The sequence below is a fragment of the Cetorhinus maximus genome, chromosome 2 (assembly GCF_964194155.1).
Source record: "Cetorhinus maximus chromosome 2, sCetMax3.hap1.1, whole genome shotgun sequence".
NCBI lineage: Eukaryota > Metazoa > Chordata > Chondrichthyes > Lamniformes > Cetorhinidae > Cetorhinus > Cetorhinus maximus.
In genome coordinates, this window is record NC_135880.1 from 132,446,806 (window position 1) to 132,472,467 (window position 25,662).

General features: G+C 43.0%; 1 protein-coding gene across 10 annotated transcripts in view; it reads right to left on the reverse strand.

The window, feature by feature from the left end:
- Nucleotides 1-25,662, reverse strand: part of focad (focadhesin) — a 243,647-nt gene that overhangs the window by 122,951 nt on the left and 95,034 nt on the right. For all 10 annotated transcript variants that reach the window (XM_078569505.1, XM_078569555.1, XM_078569487.1 and 7 more), the window contains one exon: nt 25,131-25,214. In XM_078569505.1, the coding sequence (XP_078425631.1) occupies nt 25,131-25,214 (84 nt within the window). The remainder of the gene's footprint in view (nt 1-25,130; nt 25,215-25,662) is intronic.

The window sequence follows — 25,662 nt, forward strand, 5'->3', positions numbered from 1 at the left end:
GCTTAGCAACAACCTGCTCACTGACACAGTTTGGGTTCCGCCAGGGCCACTCAGCTCCTGACCTCATTACAGCCTTGGTTCAAACATGGATAAAAGAGCTGGACTCCCGAAGTCAGGTGACAGTGACTGCCCTTGACATCAAGGCAGCATTTGACCAAGTGTGACATCAAGGAGCCCTAGTAAAACTGGAGTCAAATGGGAATCAGGGGGAAAACTCTCCACTGGTTGGAGTCATACCTAGTACAAAGGAAGATGATTGTGGTTGTTGGAGGCTAGTCATCACAGCTCTAGGACATCACTGCGGGAGTTCCTCAGGGTAGTGCTTTAGGCCCAACTATCTTCAGCTGCTTCATCAATGACCTTCCTTCCATCTTGCGGTCAGAAGTGGGGATGTTTGCTGATGACTGCACAATGTTCAGCACCATTTGCGACTCCTCAGATACTGAAGCAGTCCATGTCCAAATGCAGCAAGACCTGGACAATATCCAGGCTCGGGCTGACAAGTAGCAAGTAACATTCGCGTCGCACAAGTGCCAGGCAATGACTGTCTCCAACACGAGAGAATGTAGCCATCTCTGATTTAAATGGGCAATCCCTTATTTTTAAACAGTGACCACCTAGTTCTCGATCCTCCCACAGGAGGAAACATCCTCTCCACATCCACCCTGTCAAGACACCTCAGGATCTTATGTTTCAATCAAATCACCTCTTACTCTTTTACACTCCAGCGGATACAAGCCTAGCCTGTTCAACCTTTCCTCATAAAACAGCTCGCCAATTCCAGGCATTAGTCTGGTAAACCTTCTCTGAACTGCTTCCAATGCATTTACATCCTTCCCTAAATAAGATGATCAATAGTGTAAACAATACTCCAGATGTGGTCTCACTAGTGCTCTGTATAACTAAAGCATAACTTCCCTACTTTTGTGTTCAATTCTCCTCGCAATAAATGATAACATTCTATTAGCTTTCCTGATTACTTGCTGTACCTGCATACTAACCTTTTGCGATTCATGCAGTAAGATACCCTGAGCCCTCCCAAGAATGTCTCCCGGCCTATGGTTCCTTGCTCTGATGAGTAGTGTTCGTGTCACTCAGATGTGAAACCTTTCTGCACAAGATAAAGGCAGGTGTCTCAGCCCAGGGCCTTTTCCCCGTGTGGCCTTCAGACCAAAGTGATAGCCCTGCCTCACACTCCCTGGACACATTACTGATGCTTGCACCTCGATGGTGCTTTTCATTGCTGCCAGAATGTCATGGGCAGGCGTCACAGAGTTCCATCATTCTCTCTGTTTGCTCTCAGCACCTTTAAGGTGGGGCTGGCCCCCATCTCTTCAGCATCTGTGACCAGTGACACTGTGCTCCTGAAGGGGTCAGGTACTGAAGGCGGACAAAGAATCAGATGCTTTTAAAGTCCCATGGCTGTGATATGACCCTGATATGATATGATATACGATATGATATATGATATGATATGACATGACATGACCCTGATCACAGCGCAAATGAGCTGCCCTCGGACAGACTGGAGGAGTCAGACATTCTCAGAGGCAATGGAATGTCCTCACATCATGTCAATATCATTCTCCTGTAATTGAGAAACTATTAGGGCCTCCACTGCATCTCCATCATAGGAGCATTATCACAGAGGGTGTTCGTGCTGGCATAAGCCAGATGGGAGTCAAACGTTCATAGATGCAATGTGAGGAATGTGAGGATCTTATGGTGATCTCACTGCATGTCGTCATCATCCTCCACACATCTAGCAGCTATGAGGGCCTGCCTCGTCTGGCCAGTGCGAGGGCCTCAACATTATCACTTTCAACGACCTCCTCGTCCTCATCACTATCAATGTCCTCCTCATCAGAGGGGACCTCCAGCTTGTGCATCTCCTCCTCAGCCCTGTTGCAGCACCAGGTTGTAAAGGGTGCAGCAGGTGACAATGATGCATGGCACACTCTGTGGACTACATTGCAGGGCTCCACCAGACTGGTCCAGCCACCGGAACATCACTTTCAGCATCCTGATGGTTTGCTCCACTAAGTTGTGAGTTGCAGCATGAGCCTCGTTATATCTTCACTTTGCTGTAGCCTGAGGCCGCCGCACTGGTGCCATCAGTCACATCCTCTGTAGGTAGCCCTTGTCCCCGAGGAGCCAACCCTGCAGCCTCTATGGACCCTGGAAGACATCAGGGATCTGCGACCAACTGAGAATGTAGGAGTCCTGCACACTCCCTGGAAACTGTGCGCAGACCTGCAGGATGCGTTTCTGGTGGTCGCATATTAGCTGCACAATCAGCGAATGGAAGCCCTTGCGGTTGACATAGTTGACTGCATGTTATGATGGAGATTAGAGTGCTATGTGAATGCAGTCGATGACACCCTGCATCTGTAGAAAACCTGGGCAAATCCTGGCTCTCCTGGTCCCAGGTGAAATGCACAAAGTTGTGTGCCCTCGTGAAGATGGCATCCATGACCTCATGGATGCATTTGCGGGTGGAGGCTTGCGATATCTCACAGAAGTCACCTGTGGAGCCCTGAAAGGAGCCACCAGCATAGAAATTGAGCGTTGCTGTCACTTTCACGGCCACTGGCAGTGGATGCCCTCCATGTCCCCGTGGCACCAAATCCTGCAGTAGCTGGCAGATGTGACTGGCCAGTTCCCTAGACACGTGCAGTTTTTGGTGACACTGGTTATCGGTCATCTGCAGGAATGAAAGGCAGCACCTATAGACATGGTGTCGCTAGGCGCTGACCAGCGACGGCTCGTTGTGGCTCTTTGGCTACATGCGCGGAAGCCCCAGCCGCCCCTTCTTCTTGAGGGTGCTACTCCACTCTCTGTGCAGCCAGGAGCCACAGTCACTCTCTTCTCCATCGTCTTCACTCTCTGTAAGCCACGAGGCATACAGCTAGTTCACCAGGCTCCATGATCCTGATGTACTCCTCCTGCAGAATGAAAGAGAGAGACACGTGGGTTAGCTTGGGTGTACTAAGAACCTGACTTGGTTAAGTCTGAGGGCCCCCTAGCACATCCCGGCAAGTGCTGGACACCACTTGGATGGTCAGAGATTAGTGCACTTAAAATCCCACCTTCCTCCGCTCCACACCACCTGACCGATTGGGGCAGCTTTGCCCACTGGACTGCATGCTGTGCTCTCAGCTCAGGCGCAGGCATTCTCCTAACCCGCACTGCAAGGCTGCACTGTTAGCTTGAACCATGGAGGAGACTGGCCCAAACTTGGATGATGACATTGCAAGGGGCTGAGCACCTCCACCAGTGACTGCTCCATGGCCAGCTTTAGCAAGGAGGTTGTACGACGTGCCCAATTGTCCAGTTATTCTGCAATCCACCAAAACACTCATTAGTTTGCAGTCTGTACCTGAGGGATGAAAAGCTCTGAAGAACCTGATGGCACTTTCATGCCTCTATGTTGCTTGAGTGGGCAGATATGCTAGAGGTCTGATTCCAATCAAATCCATGTGGCTGCGTCTGGACTGCCTCAGCTGCAGAGGAATGGTCATAAGAACTAAGAGCACGGGGAGGCAATTCAGCCCCTCGAGCCTGCCCCGCCATTCATTACGATCATGGCTGATCTCATTTCGGCCTGAACTCCAATTTCCCGCCTTCTCCCCATAACCTTTCAACCCATTACTAATTAAAAATCTGTCTATCTCCTCCTCAAATTTATTCAGCGTCCCGGCATCCACTGCACTCCAAGGTAGCGAATTCCACAGATTCATGACCCTTTGAGGAAAGTAATTCCTCCTCATCTCTGATTTAAATCTACAACCTCTTAGCCTAAAACTATGGCCTCTCATTCTAGAATGTCCAAGGGGAAACATCCGCTCCACATCTACTTTGTCTATCCCCTTTAGCATTTTATATACCTCAATTAGATCTCCTCTCATCCTTCTAAACTCTAGCGAGTATAGGCCTAAACTGTGCAATCTCTCCTCATATGACAAGTCCCGCATCTCTGGAATCAATCTAGTGAACCTCCTCTGAACCGCCTCCAGTGCAACTACATCCTTCCTCAAGTAAGGGGACCAAAACTGTGCACAGTACTCCAGGTGCGGACTCACCAATGCCTTGTACAGTTGAAACAACACTTCCCTATTTTTATACCCTATTCCTTTAGCAATAAATGCCAAAATTCCATTTGCCTTCCTTATTACCTGCTGCACCTGCATACTAGCTTTCAGTGATTCATGCACGAGGACCCTCAGATCCCTCTGCACTGAAGCATTCTGAAGTTTCTCACTATTTAAATAATAAGTCGCCTTTTTATTCTTCTGACCAAAATGGATAACCTCACACTTATCCACATTAAACTCCATCTGCCAAATTTTGGCCCATTCACCTAACCTGTCCATAACCATTTGTAAATTTCTTATTTCTTCATTGCAATTTACTTTCCAACCTATTTTGGTGTCATCTGCAAATTTAGCTATAGTACTTTCTACCCCTGAATCCAAGTCATTAATAAAGATTGTAAATAGTTGGGGCCCAAGGACCAAACTCTGTGGCACCCCATTAGTTACAGCTTGCCATCCAGAAAAAGACCCATTTATCCCAACTCTCTGCTTTCTGTTGGTTAGCCAATCCTCTATCCAAGCTAATATATTACCCCTAACTCCAAGTGATCTTATCTTGTGTATTAATCTTTTGTGCGGCACCTTATCAAAGGCCTTCTGGAAGTCCTTTACTACAGTCCATACTACATCTGCAGGTCACTTTATACAAGAGTGAATGGTCACTTTATACAAGATGTCCCTAATGCATGGCCACTTCCCTCACCCACCACCCCACAGCAGGGCAGCCTTTGCCCCTACCACTCCCAATGCCCCTCAACCGTGAAGTCCAACAGGCATCCCTCACAAGCGCTTCACAACATTACTATGTACTCACCTCCAAATTCCCCTCAAAGTGCAGCCCGCCAACTGCATGCCTTTATGTGCTGTTGTGAAACACAACAGTGCAATCATGTGACCTGGGCGGACAATCCAGCTGGGATGTGTGGGGTGGGGGGAGGAGGGGGGAGGATGAGTCCGGCAGGCTAAGCTTATAATGATATGCTGATGTATTACAAAGAGGTTCCTGACGTCCGATGGCGGGAAACACAGCCCGCCATCGACAGGCTGAGTGAACAATCCCAGGCTGGTTTCACAGCGTTGTGAAACCAATTTTTGTCCTTCTTACCATATTGTCCACTCATGCCCCTGAACACATCAGAGACCAGCCGGCATGGACAATTCCACCCATAGTCTCGGACCCATTCCTCTCCCTCGAACAGAATGTAAAATTCAATATTCTGGTTGCTGCTACCGATGAGGCCATTAATTAATCCCGTCTCGTGCACAATACCAGGTCTAGTATAGCCTGCTCTCTGGTTGGCTCCAGGACATGTTTTTCTAAGAAACTCTCTCAGAAACAGTCTATGAACTCCTCATCTCGGCTACCTTTGCCCATCTAACTTTTCCAGTCTGTAGGTAGATTCAAAGACCCCCATGATTATCACCTGGCCTTTCTGACAAACTCCCATTATTTCTTCCTTTATGCTCCATCCCACCTTGTGTTTACAATTATGGGGCCTGTACATGACTCCCACAAGTGACTTCTTGCCTTTACCATTTCTCATCTCTACCCAAACTGTTCCCACATCATGGTTTCCTGAACTTAAGTCATCCTTCTCCATTGTGCTAATACCATCATTAACAAACAGAGCCACCCCTCCACCTTTTCCTCACTTCTTGTCCCTCCTAAATGTCCTCACCCTTTAATATTCAGGTCTCAAAGCATGTCCTGCACAGCCATGTCTCTGTAATGGCTATCAAAATCGTACTCATTTATTTCTACGTGCACTCTCAGCTTATCGGTTTTGTTTTGAATGCTCCATGCATTCAGATACGGAGCCTTTAGTTTTATCCTTCTATTCTTTTTATAACCTCTAGTCTCATCTGTTGATTTACTGTTAGATTTGTACACTATCCCTTCCCATCATGGTCTGTTTCTCGTTTCCCGTAATAATACCTTTCTCTTTTGCCTTATCTCTACTCTTAGATTTACCACATCTTCCCAAATTTGTACCCTTGCCCCCACTACTTAGTTTAAAACCTTCTCTACTTTCCTCGTTATGCAGTTCTCATAACTCAAGATGATTGACACCATCCAGGACAAAGCAGCCCCTCAATTGGCATCCCATCCTAACAGCACTCTGGATGCACCCATGCCGCATGGATTGCAACGGTTCAAGAAGGCAGCTCACCACCACCTTCTCAAGGGCAACTAGGGATGGGCAATAAATGCTGCCCTAGCCAGCAACACCAGCATCCCACGAATGAATAAAAAAAATCCCATCCATAAACATTCATTCCCTCCACCACCAACGCATAGTGGCTGCAGTGTGTACCATCGACAAGATGCACTTCAGGAACTCACCAAGCCTCCTTAGACAGCACTGTCCAAACCCACAATCACTACCAGCTAGAAGGACAAGGGCAGCAGATAGATGGGAACATCACCACCTGGAAGTTCCCCTCCAAGCCACTTACTATTCTGACGTGGAAATATATCGCCATTCCTTCACTGTCGCTGGGTCAAAATCCTGGAACTACCTCCCTAACAGCACTGTGGGTCTACCTGTACCAGCAGTTCAAGAAGGCAGCTCACCACCACCTTCCCATGGGCAATTAGGGATGGGCAATAAATGCTGCCCTAGCCAGCAACACCAACTCCCATGAATGAATAAAAAAAGGTTTTAGATCAATGCAAGTTTTCTTTTTTCTTTAACAACCTCACCAGAGCAGCCAAGTTGAATTAACTACTTCTCTCGACCTTTCCTTAAATATTAAAGGTTATTTGACATTTCAACAAGATAGGAAGCTTGGAAATGGTGGTGGAGTAGCTCTGTTAATTAAGGATTACATTAGTACAGGAGTGACAGATGACCTTAGCTTGAAAGACCAAGATGTAGAATCAGTTTGGGTAGAGATAGGAAATAGGAAAGGTAGGAGGTTAATTGTCGGTGTAGTTTATAGGCCCCCTAACAGTAGTTACCATACGATAGAGTTTAGAGGAATAAATAAATGGGACGTTTAAGTACTGCAATAATCACGGGTGACTTTAATCTACACGGCCTAGAAAATAAGTTCATTGAGTGCATGCGAGATAATTCATTAGTTATGATCTTTCAAAACCCCTTAGATTGTGGAAGGGTCCCAAGGGATTGGAAAATATCTAATGCAACACCTTTAATTCAAGAAACAAGGGAAACAAAAAGCATCAAACTTTCGGCCAGTTAGCCTAACATCTGTCACAGGGAAGTTGCTAGAATCCATTATTAAGGAGGTAATAGCAGGACACTTAAATCAAAATGTGATCAGGCAGAGTCAACACGGTTTTGAGAAAAGGGTAATCATGTTTAACTAATTTATTAGAGTTTTTGAGGAAGTAACAAGCAAGGCGGATAAAGAGGAACCTGTAGATGTGGTATACTTGGGTTTCCAAAAGGCATTTGATAAGGTGCAACATCAAAGGTTACTACACAAGACAAGATTACTTGGTGTAAGGGTAACATATTGTCACGGATAAAGGATTGGTTAGCTTACAGGAAGCAGAGAGTAGGGATAAATGGATCTTTTGTGGGTTGACAAGCTGTAACTAGTGGACTGCCACAGGGATCAGTGCTGAGGACTCAACTATTTACAATCTACATCAATAATTTGGATGAATGGGCCAAATATATGGTTGCTAAATTTGCTGATGAGACCAAGATAGGTAGGAAAGTAAGTTGCCAAGAGGAGATAGAGTCTGCAAAGGGATATAGACAGGTTAAGTGAGTGGGCAAAAATTTAGCAGATGGAGTGTAATGTGGGTAAATGAGAACATGTCCACTTTGGCAGGAAGAATAGAAAAACAGTATATTACTTAAATGGAGAGATTACAGAACTCAGTAGTACAGAGGGATCTGGGTGCCCTGGTGCATGAGCCACAAAAAGTTAGTATGCAGGTACAGCAAGTGATTAGGAAGGATAATGGAATGTTCTTTATTGCAAGGGAATGGAATATAAAAGTTTGGGAATTTTACTACAGCTATATAAGGCATTGGTAGGACCCCATCTGGAGTAGTGTGTGCAGTTTTGGTCTCCTTATTTGAAAATGGATATAACTGCTTTGGAAGCAGTGCAGAGAAGGTTCACTCGACTCATTCCTGGGATGAGAGGCTTATCTTATAAAGAAAGGTTGGGCCTATATGCACCGGGGCTTAGAAGAATGAGAAGTGATCTTATTGAAACATTTAAGATCCCAAGGGGACTTGGCAGGGTAGATACCAGGAGGATGTTTCCACTCGTTGCGAGAGGTTGGGTGGGTGGGGGAAACTGAAACTAAGGGGCCCAGTTTAAGAATAAGAGATCTCTCTTTTAAGACTGGGATGAGGAGAAATTTTCTCTTGAGGGACGTTCGTATGTGCAATTCTCTTCCCCAGAGAGCAGTGGAGGGTGGGTCATTGAATTTATTCAAGGCAGGGGAGACAGGTTTTTGATAGACAAGGGAGTCAAGGGTTATGGACAGCAGACAGGGAAGTGCAGTTGAGACCACAACAAGATCAGCCATGATTTTATTAAATGGTGGAGCAGGCTCCAAGGGCTGAATGGCCGACCCCTGCTCCTAAATCCTACGTTCCTAAAATCTTTTCTGTGAACTCGGCCATTTCCTGGCTTCTTTCCTATAGGCTTAAATCAGGTGCAATTAAGAGTGATGAAATTCCTGAGGTGCTAACTTTGGGTCTCATTAAATGATCATGAAGTTGCTGGATTACTGTAAAAACCCAACTGGTTTATGTGTGTCCTTTAGGGAAGAAAACTAGCTGCTCTAACCCAGCCTGGCCTATACGTGACTCCAATCCCCACCAACGTGGTTGACCTTCAATTGCCCTCTCAAATGGGTGCACAGGACACTTGCAGTTCAAGAATTCCGACCACCACCTTCTCAGGGCAACTGCAGTTGGGTAACAAACCAAAATTACACATACCAAGAGTTATTTTTACTAAATCTTGGTATTTGCATATATGGGCCACTTTCTGCCTAAAGCTAATTCTATCAGAATTTAGATTGCAATTTAAAACAGCTACAATTCTGACAGATCCCATCGCCCTCCAAATTTGAGATCCCGGCACTTGAACTACACCCACTCTCCTCCGAAATCATGGTGTTTCCAGACCTAATTTCCTACAATATCAAAAGTTTCTTTGTTGCACAGTGGAAGGCCAGGCTATCAACAAGTGACCTATGTCCTGGATCAAAAGGAGAAACTGCTTTATGGTAAAAGTGAGAAAAGAAAGCTAGAAGTTTTAAATCAATAAAAGTAGAGCAAAAAAAAAGCAACACCTATGCTTTAAATTAAAGCTGATAATTTAGAAAATCAAAAACAAATAACAATAAGTGATCAAATTGCTTCAAGTCCTCAGCTTTGAAGCATTCTCTGGGATTAGGGGGAGAGGTGGCGTAGTGGTACTGTCACCAAACCAGTAATTCAGAGACCCAGGGTAATGCTCTGGGGTTTGAATCCCACCACGGCAGATGGTGGGATCAGAATTCAATAAAAACCTGAAATTAAAAGTCTGATGATGAACACAAAGCCATTGCAGATTGTTGTAAAAACCCATCTGGTTCACTGCTGTCCTTTAGGGAAAGAAATCTGCCGTCCTTACCTGGCCTGGCCTACACGTGATTCCAGGCCCACGGCAATGCCCTCTGTTTATGGGCAATTAGGGATCGGCAATAAATGCTGGCTTAGCCAGTGATGCCCACATCCCACGAACGAATAAAGAAAAAAATTATAAATCCTTTTGCATCTTACACTCCTTTGCTTCTGACCTTTTAAATATCCTCCACTGTGTTTGGCCCATTATTGACAGTGAAGCAATCAGCTGCTCAATCCCTAATCTCTAGAATGCCCTCCCGAAAACCTTTCACCTCTCTACCACCCTTTCCACCTGTGAAATCCCCATCTTCTTGATCGCATTTTCAATTAACTCTCGCACAAGAATCACTCTGTTAGTTTTTTAAACCTCTCTCTGCAAAGTGCCTGGAGTCAATTTTCTGTTAAAAGTGACAATGAAAATGATTGTGCTTCTTACTGGACATGTCCAGGGCATCAAGGTGTCAATTGCAAACAGCATCCAGAAGTGGAGACGGCGTCTGAATTAGTACGTTTACTGATACCCCCAATTATGTTAACATTCGGTCCCTAACTTGTACACTTCAATGATACATTAGAACTGAGTGTATTAATAACCCATGCTTTAAGTTGGTGCCTTCTATGCCAAAGTCAAAAATGTAAATTGGCCTATAAAATCATTTACTCAAAAATAAACTTGCTGTTATACTACTGGCAGTAGGACAGAGTTTAATTAAACAACTACACCTATGCTTTCATCCTTCAGTCACATTATGTATGGCAGATGCAGTATAACGTGGATAAGCGTGAAGTGGTGTGGGCACCTCCCTGCTGCTGGTAACAGGAAGGAGCCCTTAAGTGGCCATTAATTGCCCACTTAAGAGCCTCAATTGGCTCAAAGGTGAATACGACTCCCCCATCAACCTCCTACAAGCCTGTCCTGTTCAGTTTCAATGTGTGCTTGAGGTGTCAGCTGTGGCTCAGTTCATAGCACCCTCGCCTTTGAATCAGAGGGTTGTGGGTTCACATCCCACTCCCGGAAAACCAAGAACTGTGATTGTACTCGAAAGAGTTGCAATCTGTGACTGTTGATAACTCGAAAGAGTTTCAATGTGTGCTTGGGTAACTTTAAAATCTAGATGCCATAAAACACAAAAAATGTTGTAGCATTTTCTTCTACCTTTACTTGTGTTCCTTCGTTTGATTAACCAGCAGCATCAATAATCTGGGAGTTAAGGCACAATGAGCACCCAGGCAACTATTGTGATTTTTATATTTTAATAGATTCGGAGCTTTGCGTTGATAAAAGTCTCTTTTCGAAGAGCTACTGGCCAACAAGGGAGGTCAGCAAGTCTGACTGCATCACAAATTGTTGAATGTTTATCACTGATCACTTAAAATAACACCTGCACAATTAACTAATTGCCTACCATTGAGATACTTTTAACTCTCAGTCCACTTTTGTCCTTTTTCAGGCTTTTGCACTGCCTGATTAAGATGGATGTTAGTCCATAATCTTATCAGTTGAAACAAAAGTTATCACTTCAGAAAGAACCTCTTTCTCAACTACACGATACAGAAGCAACTTCCTTCACTGCTGCTTTCAGGGTTACGATAGACTTGTGAAGGTGTCAGAAACCAAATTATCATCTTCCATTATTCATTAACTAACAAATCATTGTCACAGAGCATGGACATTACCTGTTACCAAACAGTCACCGCAATGATAAGAATCTTGTTTAAATGCCATTTCAAAAGGCTATGCACTTGATCACCAAGTTACTAAGGTTACCTCAGCTTTAGTGTTCATAAGGTTGCAAAGCATTTGGTGGTTCTAACAAACTGTTCAGTAGAGCTGTAGGATGCCAGTTTTTGTCTGTGATTGTCTCCAATCATCATCATCATCATCATCATTACAATTTTGGCAGTCCTACCTCCAGCTAACAAACAAATGAAGAAAGAAGGAAAATCAGTAGCCAAATTGTTACGAACCAACTCCAGAACTGAGAGTTTTGAGTAAGAGAACAAGATGTGATGCTGGGAAACTTAAGGGGGCATAAAGCAAAAAGTAGGAATTATAAATAGCAAACCAAATTTAAAATTTAACTTTTCACTTAACTATTGAATAGCTGGAAGACATGAAAGAAAAACATTTGCATTTATAAAGCACCTTGAACAACCACAGGGCACCCCAAAGCACTTTACAGGCAATTAAGTTCTTTTTAAGTATCATCACTGTTGCATTGTAGTAAATGTGACAGCCAATTTGCACACAGCAAACTCCCACAAACCACAATGTGTTCATGACCAAATAATCTGTTTTTGTGATGTTGATTGAGGCATAAATATTGGTCAGGACACCAGGGCTAACTCTCCTGCTCTTCTTCGATTTGGTACCATGGGATCTTTTCTGTTTGAGGTGCTGTCTTTTGGATGAGGCATTAAACCAAGCCACAACTGCTCTCTTAGGTAGAAATAAAAGATGCCATGACACTACTTCAAAGAAGAGCAGGGGAATTATCCCCAGTGTCCTGACCAACAGTTATACCTCAATCAATATCAAAAACAAACCAAAACAAACAAAAAACTACTGCGGTTGCTGGAAATCAGTTCTGCTGAAGGGTCATGAGGACTCGAAACGTCAACTCTTTTCTTCTCCGCCGATGCTGCCAGACCTGCTGAGTTTTTCCAGGTAATTCTGTTTTTGTGTCAAAAACAAACCATCTGCTTATCGTCAAATTGTTGCTTGTGGGAGTTTGCTCTGCACAAATTGGCTGCCAAATTTCCTACATTATGACAGTGACTAAATTTTCAAAACTACATCATGGGCTGTAAAGCACTTTGAGACATACTTTGGTCATAAAAGGTGCTGTATAAATGCAAATCTTTCTTTTTCAAAACTCAGCAAGAAAACCATCACATTTTTTTTCAAGTGTTATAATTAAGTATTGCATAAAGATAAATGTGGTTTACCGATGAGTAGGATCTGTTCCATTCTCCAAATGTTATTAATCATAGGTATACAACCTACCTGGACAGGTTACACAGAATTAGACAAAATTTAAAGCACAGAAGCAGGCCATTCAGCACAATTGCTCTATGCCAGTCTAAACTCCATCCAAGCCTCCTTGTCTAACTCTATCTGCATGTCCTTTTTTCCTTTCTTCTTCACATACTTCTCCAGCTTCCCCTTTACCTCAACTACTCCCTGTGATAATGAGTTCCACGCTCTCTGGATTAAGAGGTTCTTCCTGAATCCCATATTGGATTTGAGTATCTTATATTCATTATCACAGCCATAGGACATCACTGCAGAAGTTCCTCGGGGTAGTGTCCTAGGCCCAACTGCTTTCAGTTGTTTCATCAATGACTTTCCCTTCATCACAAGGTCAGAAGTGGGGGTGATCGCTGATGATTGCACAGTTCCCATTCACAGGCCTGTGCCTGAATGCAGCAAGACCTGGACAACATTTAAGCTTGGGTTGGTGTGTGGTGTGAATGTAACCACTTAAGTGACTATCTCTAACAAGAAAGAATCTCACTATCTCCCCTTGACATTGAGTGGTATTACCATTGCTGAATCAGCTTCTATCAACATCCTGGAGGATAGCAGATTAGAAGGATGAGAGGTGATCTTATTGAAACATACAAAGATCCTGAGGGAACTTGATAGGTGGATGCTGAAAGGATGTTTCCCCTTGTGGGAGAGGCTAGAAAATAGGGCACATAAATATAAGGGGTCTCCCATTCAAGACGGAGAGGAGGAGAATTTTTTTCTCTCAGAGGCATGAGTTTTTGGAACTCTCTTCCACAGAGAACAGCGGAGGCAGCATCAATTAATATTTTTAAGGCCGAGGTAGATAGATTCTTGACTAGCAAGGGAGTCAAAGGTTATAGAGGATAGGTAGGAATGTGCAGTTGAGGCCACAATCAGGTCAGGCATCATCTTATTAAATGGCGAAGCAGGCTCAAGGGGCCAATTGGCCTATTCTTAACTCTTATATTCGCACCATTGACCAGAAACTCAACCGGACCAGCTATATAAATACTGCAGCTACAAGACCCGGTCAGAAGCTGGGAATTTGGTGGTGAGTACTCGCTTGCTGACTCCCCAAAGCCTGTCTGCCATATACAAGGTAGGAGGATGATGGAATACTCTCCATTTGCCTGGATGAGTGCAGCTCGAACAGCACACAAGAAACTTGACACCATCCAGGACAAAGCAGCTTACTTGATTAGCAGCCCGTCCACCACCTTCAACATTCACTCCCTCCACCATCAACACACAGTCGCAGCAGTGTGTACCATCTACAAGATGCACTGCAACAACTCAGCAAGGCTCCTTTGACAGCACCTTCCAAACCCACAACCTCTGCCACCTTGAAGACAAGTGCAGCAGATGCATATTCACTCCAAGCCACTCACCATCCTGACTTGGAACTATATCACCGTTCCTTCACTGTCGCTGAGTCAACATCCTGGAACTCCCTTCCTAACAGCACTGTGGGTGTACATGCAACAAATGAACTGCAGAGGTTGAAGGCCTTCACCTTCTCAAGGGAAATTAGGAATGGGAAATAAATGATGACCTAGCCAGCGAGGCCTACCACCTGTCAAAGAATTAAAAAAAGAAACTGAACTGGGCTAGCCATATAAATACTGTGGCTACAACAGCAGGTCAGAGGTTGGAAATGTTGTGGTGAGTAACTCATCTGCAATGGAAAACCACCACACGCAAGTTCCAATTCAGGATGGTGTAGAATTATCTCACCATTCCTTGATCATTGCTGTGCCAAGATCATGGAACCCTACCAAACAAGCACTATGGAAGTACCTTCACCACTTAAACCGCAATGGTTCAGGAGGTGACCATCACTCTCTCAAGGTCAACTAGGCATAGGACACAAATGCTGGCCTTGCCACTGACATCCACATCCTGTGAATAAATAAAAAGGCAGCAGAGTTTGTTGAAGTACCAAGACCTACACCATAACAGCATTTCATTTTGGCCTGTAACTAATCATTTATCATGAATGCCTGCTCCTACATAAAAAAAAAATACCCCAGCTAGCTCTAGATGGATGGGACACTTGCATGTGGGGAATGCTTTTTGTCTGAAGGGTTTAGGTAACCAGGTAGATACTCTATCAATCTTTTGCATTCGTCACAAGTTAGATGTGAGGATTGATCCATAAGGCAACTTTGCAATGCTATCTACTGAAATCTGATGCTTGATAGGCAGGCAGGGGATTGAAGAAACAGCCTTGACCTAGTAGACTTCCTTGTAAGATGTTAGCAGTGTAAAATGCACTCACTCACCCATTTGGCTATCCACTGCTTGGTCAGCAGTTTATCTCTTGTTTCCTGTGCTGTGAAGCAACTCTGAGTAGCTTAGGGTACTACCAGCAACTACATAGTGGAATTGGAAGTGAGTGGCTGCACATAAAGCGATAGGTCAAGAATTCCATGAACAGTCCTGGAATAATTTTTGGAACTGAGAATCTTTGGGAAAAGCTATAGATCAGCCATGGAGATTTCTTAGTCAGAATTCCCAACCAACGGTAGCTTTTAGTTCAGTATTACTATGTACTTACTGGAACTCATGCTGACAGGAGTACAGTTTACCAAGAAAGAAATTTAAATACATATTTTCAGAGGCTCAAATGGTGGGTTAATCAGTTTGTAATGAACTAAGTTAAGGTTCAATTAATAACCAGTAGACCATAAGACATGGGGGAAGAAGTAGGCCATTCAGCCCATCAAGTCTGCTCTGCCATTCAATGAGATCATGGCTGATCTGATCATCCTCAACTCCACTTTCCTGCCTTTTCCCCATAACCCTTGGCTCCTTTACCGATTAAAAATCTGTCTATCTCAGCCTTGAATATACTTAACAACCCAGCCTCTACAGTAAAGAATTCCACAGATTGACTACCTTCCAAGAGAAAAAATTCTTCTTCATCTTTGTTTTAAATGGGCAACCCCTTACTCTGAGATTATGCCCTCTGGTCCTAGACTCTCCCACAAGGGGAAACAACCTCTCATCATCTACCCTGTCAAGCCCCCTAAGAATCTTATATGTTTCAATAAGGTCGCCTCTCATTCTTCTAAACTCCAATGAGTACAAGCCCAAGTTACTCAACTTCTCCTCATAAGAAAATCCCTCCATACCCAGGATCAACCTATTGAAACTTCTCTGGGCTGCCTCCAATGCCAGTATATCTCCCCTCAGATGATGGGGCCAAAATTGTTCAGAATATTCTAGGTGTGGTATAATTGGTGCCTTGTAGTTTTAGCAAGACTTCCCTATTTTTATATTCTATTCCCTTTGAAATAAAGGCAAACATTCCATTTTCCTTTCCTATTACCTGTTGAACTTGTATGTTAGCTTTTTGGGATTCATGCACAAGGACTCCCAAATCCCTCTGTGCTGTATCCTTCTGCAGTCTTTCTCCATTTAATAATATTCAGCTCCTCTATTCTACCTGCCAAAGTGCATAACCTCACATTTTCCCACATTATATTCCATCTGCCAAGTTTTTGCCCACTCACTTAACCTGTATATGTCCCTCTGTCGACTCCTTGTGTCATCCTCACCACTTGCCTTCCCACTCATTTTTGTGTCATCTGCAAACTTGGCGATAGTACATTCACTTCCCTCATCTAATTCAATATATATTTTAAATAATTAAGGCCCCAGCACTGACCCCTGTGGCACTCCAGTAGTTACAGGTTGCCATCCCGAAAATGCCCCCCTTTTCCCAACTCTGTCTTCTATTAGTTAGCCAATCCTCTATCCGTGCTAATATACCACCCCCAACACCATGGGCTCTTATCTTATTAAGCAGCCTTATGTGCGGTACCTTACTGAATGCCTTTTGGAAATCCAAATATATTACATCTACTAGTTCCCCTTTATCTATCCTGCTCGTTACCTCCTCAAAGAATTCTAATAAATTTGTTAGGCATGATTTCCCCTTCATGAAGTCATGCTAACTCTGCTTGATTAGATTATGTATTTCTAAATGTTCTGCTATTATATCTTCTATAATAGACTCAACATTTTGCCCAATTTCCAACTGAAACCAGACTCCAAGAGGTGATGGCTCACAATGATCCAAATATAAAAAGAAAACCATGAAATGCTCAAATAGCCCCTATTTCAAACCAAACAGAGCTATATTTTAAATGTCCAACTGTTACTGGAAATACTTGGATACATGGAAATAACTTGAAATAGGCTTAATTGAATTAGTAGAACAGCCTTGCACAAAATGTTTCTATTTCACGTTATCAGCAATGAATAAAATGCCAGAATTAGAAACATATGTAGTAGAAAGGATATATGGTGTCTCAAGGGTTGTGGAAGCATGGCATGTGCAAAAAGAAAAAGGAGCAAATTCAATATGCAGGGGTAAAGTTTATTCATGATGGATATAGTTGCAGGTTGATTGGAAGCGCTGCCTTTTGGATTAGACATTATATTGACTGAACAATGATGCCAGATTTGTTGGTTGTCTCAAATTGTCCTCCCAGAAGAGGAGGGACCACAGAAAGTTGAACTGCATCTATTTTTGAAAATGACATGTATCAAATTGGATTATATTTATCAGCTAAAATGGAGTGAATCACTGTTGGTTCCTAGTAACTGAAACTTGTAAATTTGCCATTCTGTGCCAGCAGATTGGTTCAAGTTATTTATAATTACTACTGAGTGTATTGGTGCATAAGTACAGGAATTTCTTTGTCTGATTTCAACCATGCCCAGATGAATTTGTAAACCTTCAGCTAAACAAATAACAGCACAGTGTCTGTGAATTCTGAATGAACAACTATGTTGCTGGACATATTTAATCATAGCTACAAACTAGGGTAGGCCAAGGAAAATCTATTTAATTCGAACATTGCACAATGAGGCATCTCTAACTGCAGAACTGAAAATATGTTGAATCATTCACCTTTTCCTTGACAATGGTGAGTCATAGCAACTGCTTATCGTCCTCTTCCAGCTTAGTTAACAACCAAAGTTATTTTCAGAGTGAAGGCCTCTAGGGACAATTTGATCTAATTGTTCAGGGGCCAGCTAAGTGATATATGATTAAGAGTTAACATGGACTCCACTAAAAATAGGTTAAGAACATAAGAAATAGGGGACGAATAGCCCCTTGAGCCTACTCTGCCATTCAGTAAAATAATGACTGATCTTCTGTCTTAATTTCACTTTTCTGCAAGCTTCACATATACCTTGCTGTCGAGTGATCCAAAATCTATCTCTCTCGGCCTTGAATATACTCAATGATGGCAAATCCACAACCTTCTGGGCTAGAGAATTCCAAAGATTCACAACCTGAGTGAAGAAATTTCTCCTCATCTTGATCCCTTACCCTGAAACTGTATTCCTGTTCTCGATTCCCCATCCAGGGAAACTGCCTCTCAGTGTTTACCCTGGGTGGACCATACCCATCTGCTTACATTACATGATCATTGCACATCATTGGAAATCACTGTATTTCCGTATTTTGTTTGGACGGGTAAAGAAAAAAAGAAATCTTTTGACGGATACAATAGCAATGGTACTAGTAAAATGTCAACACCTCCTTTGTGGCATTTTTATTAAGAGAAGGAAATAATGTTTGTGACAGCCAAAATATTTCAACGATATATTTGCAACTTGGTAATACATTGGAATTACACAACAATAACTAGACAGAGTCTTTTTGTACTTAGCACATGGTGGCAGAGCATAAAGCACTGGGTAATGGAAAAAGGGAAGGCTGCTTTGATTCTCAATTCCAGTTTGCCCTGTTACCAAGACAAGCTGCTGTGAGGTCCCACAAAGAGGTTAGTTGTGTCCAGAGAGATTGTGGGGTCGGGGAAGTGCTGGGTGACGGGGGCAGGGGCAGTGAATAACAAAATCTAACTGAGTTGTCTCTGGGCAGCTGTCAGCTGCCTCCTAAAAACTCTGTCGCAAGAGCAGCTGAACCTTTTGCCAAAAATATTAAATAATAATGTTGCAGATAGATATATTAGCTTTCTACATTAAAACACAAATACTTTAAACAAAAAGTACCCTCCCTTAGCTTTTCTTTCCCTTTAAGTGAACCAATTTTTAGGCAATGTGGACAGTGAGTGTATTTCCTCAAAGTGTTACAAAGTAGAGTGACAATATATTTGTCTTTGGTTTTACCTCGAGTTTAACCTTTGGGTTTTCTCAGCTTTTAAATACAAACCTTTCCTGAACATGTGTCACATATTAGAATCAGTAGGTCAGCACATATTTTAAAATGCAACATCTGTCAATGGGAGTATTTATTAAAAGCATGTACACATTTACCTGCAATACCCTTTAAATAGCACTGCGACAACGGTTTCCAATATTAAATGTTGTCCTTGTAAAGTAACACAATATGGACAACAGAGCTGCTTATAGCTATGGATTTGAAAATACACAAGACATGATCTTGGTGTGCCTGCCATCTGGTGTGCTCAGCGATGATCCCTCTGGAGCGTGTGGGGCTCAATGGGACGGCACCTAATTTGCATGTAGAAACTCCAGTCAGGCTAGAAACTCTGGTACCCAACGGCTGAGGGGAGTGTTGCCCCACTCCTTCTCTGACACAATTCACGTCTCCCTTTGTAAGGGGTCCAATACCAAAACGTACTTGATCTTCAGGGTCCAAACAACCATAGAAGTTTATAAGCGGAGATGACCATTTGGCTGTGTGTGTCAACTTTTCACTAGAGCAACCAAAAACTAATCCTATTGTCCTGCTCTTTTCCTATAGCCATGCATGTTTCTTTGCTCCAAATACTCTAGTTTTCCCTTAATAAACCATGGTCCATCTGCTTCAATGGATGCCTGGAACTTAGAGTATCTGCTCAACAAGTGGATGAAATCCATCGCATCACACAAAACAAAAAAAAAGCCAATTCTTAATTTGGAAGCTGGAACATAAGGACCATGTGCATGGGATTGACATACGACTTGTAACTGGTCAATAAAGCACAAGGCAGCTATGATCAACATGGAACTTGATAGGCTGAACACTGACATAGTAACCATGCTCGAGACCAAGCTCACCAAGAGCAGATCACAAAGAAAAACATCACCCATTCATCTGGCAGAGGAAGAATTCAGAGGATACACGTAAGCAAGGTATAGGCTTTGCTGTAAGGAACTCACGACTCTCGATAGTAGAACTCCCCACAAATGGCTCAGAACGTGTTCTTTCCATTCAACTCTCAACTCAAACAGGTCCAGTTTGCCTCATGAGTATCTATGCCCCAACGCTGAGCTCCACGACAGAGGCGAAAGGCCAGTTCTATGAGGAGCTTGACACTTATCACTGCTATCACTTCCCTAAGACAGAACATCTTTATCTACGGAGGGATTTCAATGCAAGAGTGCATGTGGACCATGAGGCATGGCCCTCCTGCCTCAGACATCATGACACAGGAAATATAAATGAAAATAGACAGAGATTACTTGAGCTTTGCTGCTACTTCGAGCTTTGTGTAACTAACACCTCTTTCAGAACAAACCATGTCACAAGGTGTCCTGGAGACATCCAAGATCAGGGCATTGGCACCAGCTGAATCTGATCACCACCAGATAGGGCACTCTGAACAGCATTCATAATAACATGCAGCGGCCATGATACTGACTGACTGTGATATAGATTATGCCCAGTGTGCTCTAGGGTGAGGATGCAACACGAAGTGTTTTTATTCAAAGCAGAAATGCCATCCGCATATCAATGTCAGCCACACTGCCTACCCAGATAAAAACCACCAGTTCCCCGGCTCAAATGAGCAGGCGCTCTCTGGCATCCCACAGAATGCAGAAGTGAAATGGAAAATACTTCAAGATACAATCTATAATATCACACTGGGAGGCAAGAGCGAAAAAATGCTGACTAGCCCGAGGCTAACATCACTGTGATAGAGCCCATCATTGAAGCCAAGTGGTCCACTCTCATTAATTACAAGAGCAAGAAAATTCTGAATACACTAAGAACCACTCAAGTAAAATCCAACAGACTACAAGGCCTTGCACCAATAACTACAGGTTACAACTTTGCCAGAATATCCAGATGTCTTTCGACACAGGGAATGATTGGAGGACATCAAAAAGACAAAAGGTTCATCAGCAAAGAAAATGGCTCCATTGAAAACAAAAGCTGGGGAGGTCATCATCACCGAGTGCAATGAAGAGTTGAGATGGGTGGAACATTTCCTTGCGTTGTATTCTAGGGAGAACACCGTCACCGAAGAAGCTCTAGACACCATCCTGCCTGTCATGGCAGAGTTGGATGTCAAATATACAGTGGAAGAGCTTAGCAAAGCTATTGACTTGTTTGTCATGGGCAAAGCTCCAGTGCTGGTGCTATACCATCGAAACTCATCAAGCACAGGAAACTGGCACTCCTTCAGGATCTGCACAAACTTTTCTGTCTCTGCTGTAGGAAGGAGACAGTGCCCCAGGTGATGCAAAGATTGTGACCACTGTACAAGAACAGGGGTGACCATAGCAATTATCCAGGCATCTCCATGTTGGGCATCATGAGAAGAGTATTTGCCCTTGCCAGATAGCAGATCCTGGCTGAACGCAGCTACCTTGAATCCCGGTTTCAGAACTGGAAGAACTACAATTGACATGAACTTCTCAGTCTGGCAACTGTAAGAGAAATGTCGTGAACAAAGGAGACCACCATATATAGTCTTAATCGATCTCACCAAGGCATTCGAACATGTGAGCAGACGTGGTCTGTTTAAGCTGTGGAGAAAATTGGCTGCCCACAGAAGCTGCTCAATGAGATCTCTTTTTTCCATGACAATGTGATGGGTAAGGTCAGCTATGACGGGAAAACATCGGAACCCTTTGAGATTCGCGGTGGGGTCAAAGAGAGTTGTGGTCTGGCACCAACACTCTTTGGCACAATCTCTTCTTTGCTGCTGTCATATGCCTTCAGGTCATCTACAGAGGTTGTCTACTTACTTACCAGTACTGACAGGAAACTGGCTTGCCCTGACGATGCCACTCCAACATTCCATACTGAGGAACATCTGCAGTGGCAAATGGATGGACTCTCTCACACCTGTGAAGAGTTTGGTTTGCCCATCAGCATCAGAAAGACAAACATCATGGTCCAGGATGTCCATTTATCAGCATTGACAATGTGATGCTGGAGGTTGTTGATTGCTTCATGCATTTAGGCTCCACAAGCACCACAAATCTGTCACTTCAAAATCAACACAACGCATTGCAAATTGAAGCTGTTATGCCCAAGCAAGACTGAACAGCTTTCCGTCAGTTCTGGTGTGCCAGTAGACACTCAGGTCTCTGACACTGTTCTCTCTCAAAACCATGTTTTGCCCAAACATGGACAAAAGGACTGACTTCCAGAGGTGAGATGAGAGTGACTGCCCTCGACATCAAGGCAGCATTTGACCCAGTGTGATGTTAAGAAGCTCTGGCAAAATTGAAGTCAGTGGGAATCGGGGGAAAACTCTCCATTGGTTGGAGTCATACCCAGCACAAAAGAAGGTATTTGTGGATGTTAGAGGCCAATCATCACAGCCCCAGGACATCACTGTAGGAATTCCTCAGAGCAGTGTCCTAGGCCCAACCATCTTCAACTGTTCCATCAGCGACTTTCCCTCCATCATAAGATCAGAGATGGAGACATTTGTGAATGATTGCACAATGTTCAGTACCATTTGTAGCTCTTCAGGTAATAAAACAGTCCATGTTCGCATTTAGCAAGGCCTGGGCAACATTCAGGCTTGGACTTATAAGTGGTAATTAACATTCAGGCCACACAAGTGCCAGGCAATGACCATCTTCAATAAGAGAGAATCCAACCACCTCTCTTTGATATACAATGGCATTATCATTGCTGAATTCCCCCACCATCAACATCCTGGGCGTTATCATTTTCCAGAAACTTAAATGAACCAGCTGAATAAATACTGTAGCTACAAATGCAGATCAGAGATCATAGATACTGCAGTAAACAATTCATCTCTGGACACCCAACGCCTATCCACCATCAACAAGGCACAAATTAAGAGAATACTCTCCACTTCCCTGGATGAGTGCAGCTCCAAAAGCTCTCAAGAAGCTCAACACCATCAAGGATAAAGCAGCCAGCCATATTGGCACTGCATCCACCACCTTAAACATTCATTCCCTCCAATGCTAGTGCACAGTGGCAGCAGTGTGTACCACCTAAAGGATACACTGCAGTAACTTGACAATATTCCACTGACAGCACCTTATAAACCTGCGACCTCTGCTATGAAGAACAAGGGCATGAGACACATGGGAATACAATCACCTTCAAGTTCCCCTCCAAGTCGCACACCATCCTGGTTTGGGAATATATCACTGTTCCTTCACTGTAGCTAGGTCAAAAGGTGGGTATGCCTACACCAGATCAACTTTACCGGTTCACGAAGGAGGCTCACCACTACCTTCTCAAGGGCAATTAGGGATGGGCAATAAATGTTGGCTTTGCCAGCAATACCCAAATGCCATGAATGAATGAAAAAGTGAATTCTTTTTTCCTCTAATACCAACCATCCTAATGCGGTGGCATTATTCCAAACTTACCCTATGGTTTTAACCACTAAGAACACTGTTACATAGAGCTGTAGAGACTGACAATGTAGTGGTCTGGATACTTTCAGATTCAAGCCTTGTCATGAGGCTATGCCCCTTTATTTTTGAAAATATGAGTTATCAACTTTCAACTGACTGGAAATTTTGCAATTTGAAATGAGACAGAACAAGCTACTTAAAAATGTGAGGCCATCTTCCAAGGTGAAGGTGAAAAACAAACAAATCACCCTCAGGGGAGTGCGGAGAGAGAGGCATAATTTAGAGACCCATCAAAACTTGTCAATGTCTAAGGAAGAGACATTAATATGCGAAGTGCTGGATATTGAAATAATGGTTGCCACAGGCAGATACACCCAAACCCTCTTGGAAAGACACGACAGGTGGAGTATATAAGGGCAAGACTGCTAACCACTAGAGAGAGAGATTGTAAGAAAGCTTTGAGCTGAAGAAACAGGCTGAAAGCTGGGTTTTCACCCTCTCTCTCTTTTGGAACAAGTGTATTACCCAGATTGGAAGCCAATGTTGCTAGAAATCTACCAGTGAACTGAGATCTCATAATAATTACAACATCTTCTACATCTGACTGCATCCACGAAACCAGCCAGTCCAAATCAGTTGCAACATTTAAAAATCTATGCCTGAAGGACAATCAAATGACACTTAACCATATATTCATTTAACTATTTTACTTCTGATATCTGTGTATTTGACGGCATTTTTTCATTATTTTTTCCCTCTGGTTCAGTGGTTAATAAATTTGCTCTTTCTTTGGCTCAAGAAAACATTGTTTGATCGGCTCTTTATTGCTCACAGCTTCAATAGTTAAATACATTCTCACAGTCTGATTTGGAAAAGGTATGTCCTCATGAAAAAGAAATTCAAACCTTTGCTGTGACCAACCGAGGAGGCTGAATAGAGGGGAGACAGTTCACCCCTTCTCACCTGGTCATATCAGCCTCAAAAATTGTGATCCAACTGATTAACCCACACAATCGCCCAGAATTTCTGGTTGTAATGACAGCAAAACTATCAGCATTCATCTTCATTACTGCCTAAAATAGCTTCTGGTATTCACATATGCACACTTAAATGTGGTAATCAGGAAGGTTCTGTCAGAAATAGCCTGCTCCTCCACAGGGTAGCTGTTGCAGTCTTCACAGGTACAATCACCACAGAAATCAGTGAATTGCAACTTTCTATGCAATATTCTCACTGCGAAAGTCACTGAAAACATTATGCCTTGTTGAATTAGGTGTAACTTAAGTTTTTTACCAGTGTGTGATGTCATAATCACTGCTGAACAATCCATCTGGCCCTGAAGAACTAATATTAGAAAACTTGAGTGTCATTTCCTCCATTCCATTTTAAGTAAAAATTCCACATGATTACAATAATATATTTAAGTTTATCATATCACAGCTTCTGCCTTAATCTCATGTTTATGCCCCAGTCTTTATTTTACTCTCTGTAGAATGATTAAAATTGAATGGTAATCAGTGCCTTTTACTTACCTTTTTGCTGTCTGTGAGAATTCTACAATCTAATTGGCTGCTCAGCCTGCTTGATGACTTCACTGTGCCTGGATGCTAGAGATCCCCTACAGATGATGTCAGAATGAAACTGACAGCATAATAGGAGTTGAGGCTACTGATCCAGCTAAACCTTGGTGGGCAGCTTCCTTTGAGGTCAGTGGCGAGTGCCATCCCTTAATTGCTGACCAGAAAATCCTGACCAATATAGTTATCAAATTCTAACAATGTATAACTTTAAGAAAAATGGACAAAAAGTCCAAATGAAAAGAAATACAACAAGTTTGTGGAGCCTTACCTGTTCTGGCAGATGAAGAACTGTATGTTCCTCAGAGTTGAATACCGAAAGAGCCTTGTATGCAGAGCAGGCTATGAGTGAGTTCTACAAGGGACAAAAGGAGTTCCTTTTTGTTTACCATTTAGAAATCAGTAGCTTTTTGTGATATCTGGTTACACTCTATATTTTTAGATCAAGAATTCTTTCTTACTATATCAATTTTAAAATACCATGATATAAAATACATTCACAGAAATTCTAATACTTAAAGAAAATAGTTCCATATGAAAATTGCCATTAAACAATTTTTCAATCATATATAATTGCTTAGATGAATACAGTACTGTAGTGGTTATGTTACTGGAGTAGTAATCCAGGGGCCAGGACTATTAATCCAGGAACGTAAACCTAAATCACACCATGGCAGTTTGAGAATTGAATAATTTGACAACTGTTTCATGCTATATTTCTAATGCAACAAGCTCAACACACAATTGCCTATCAGGAAGACTTCCATTTTCTTCCTTAATACTTGTTCCCAATAATTTGTCAA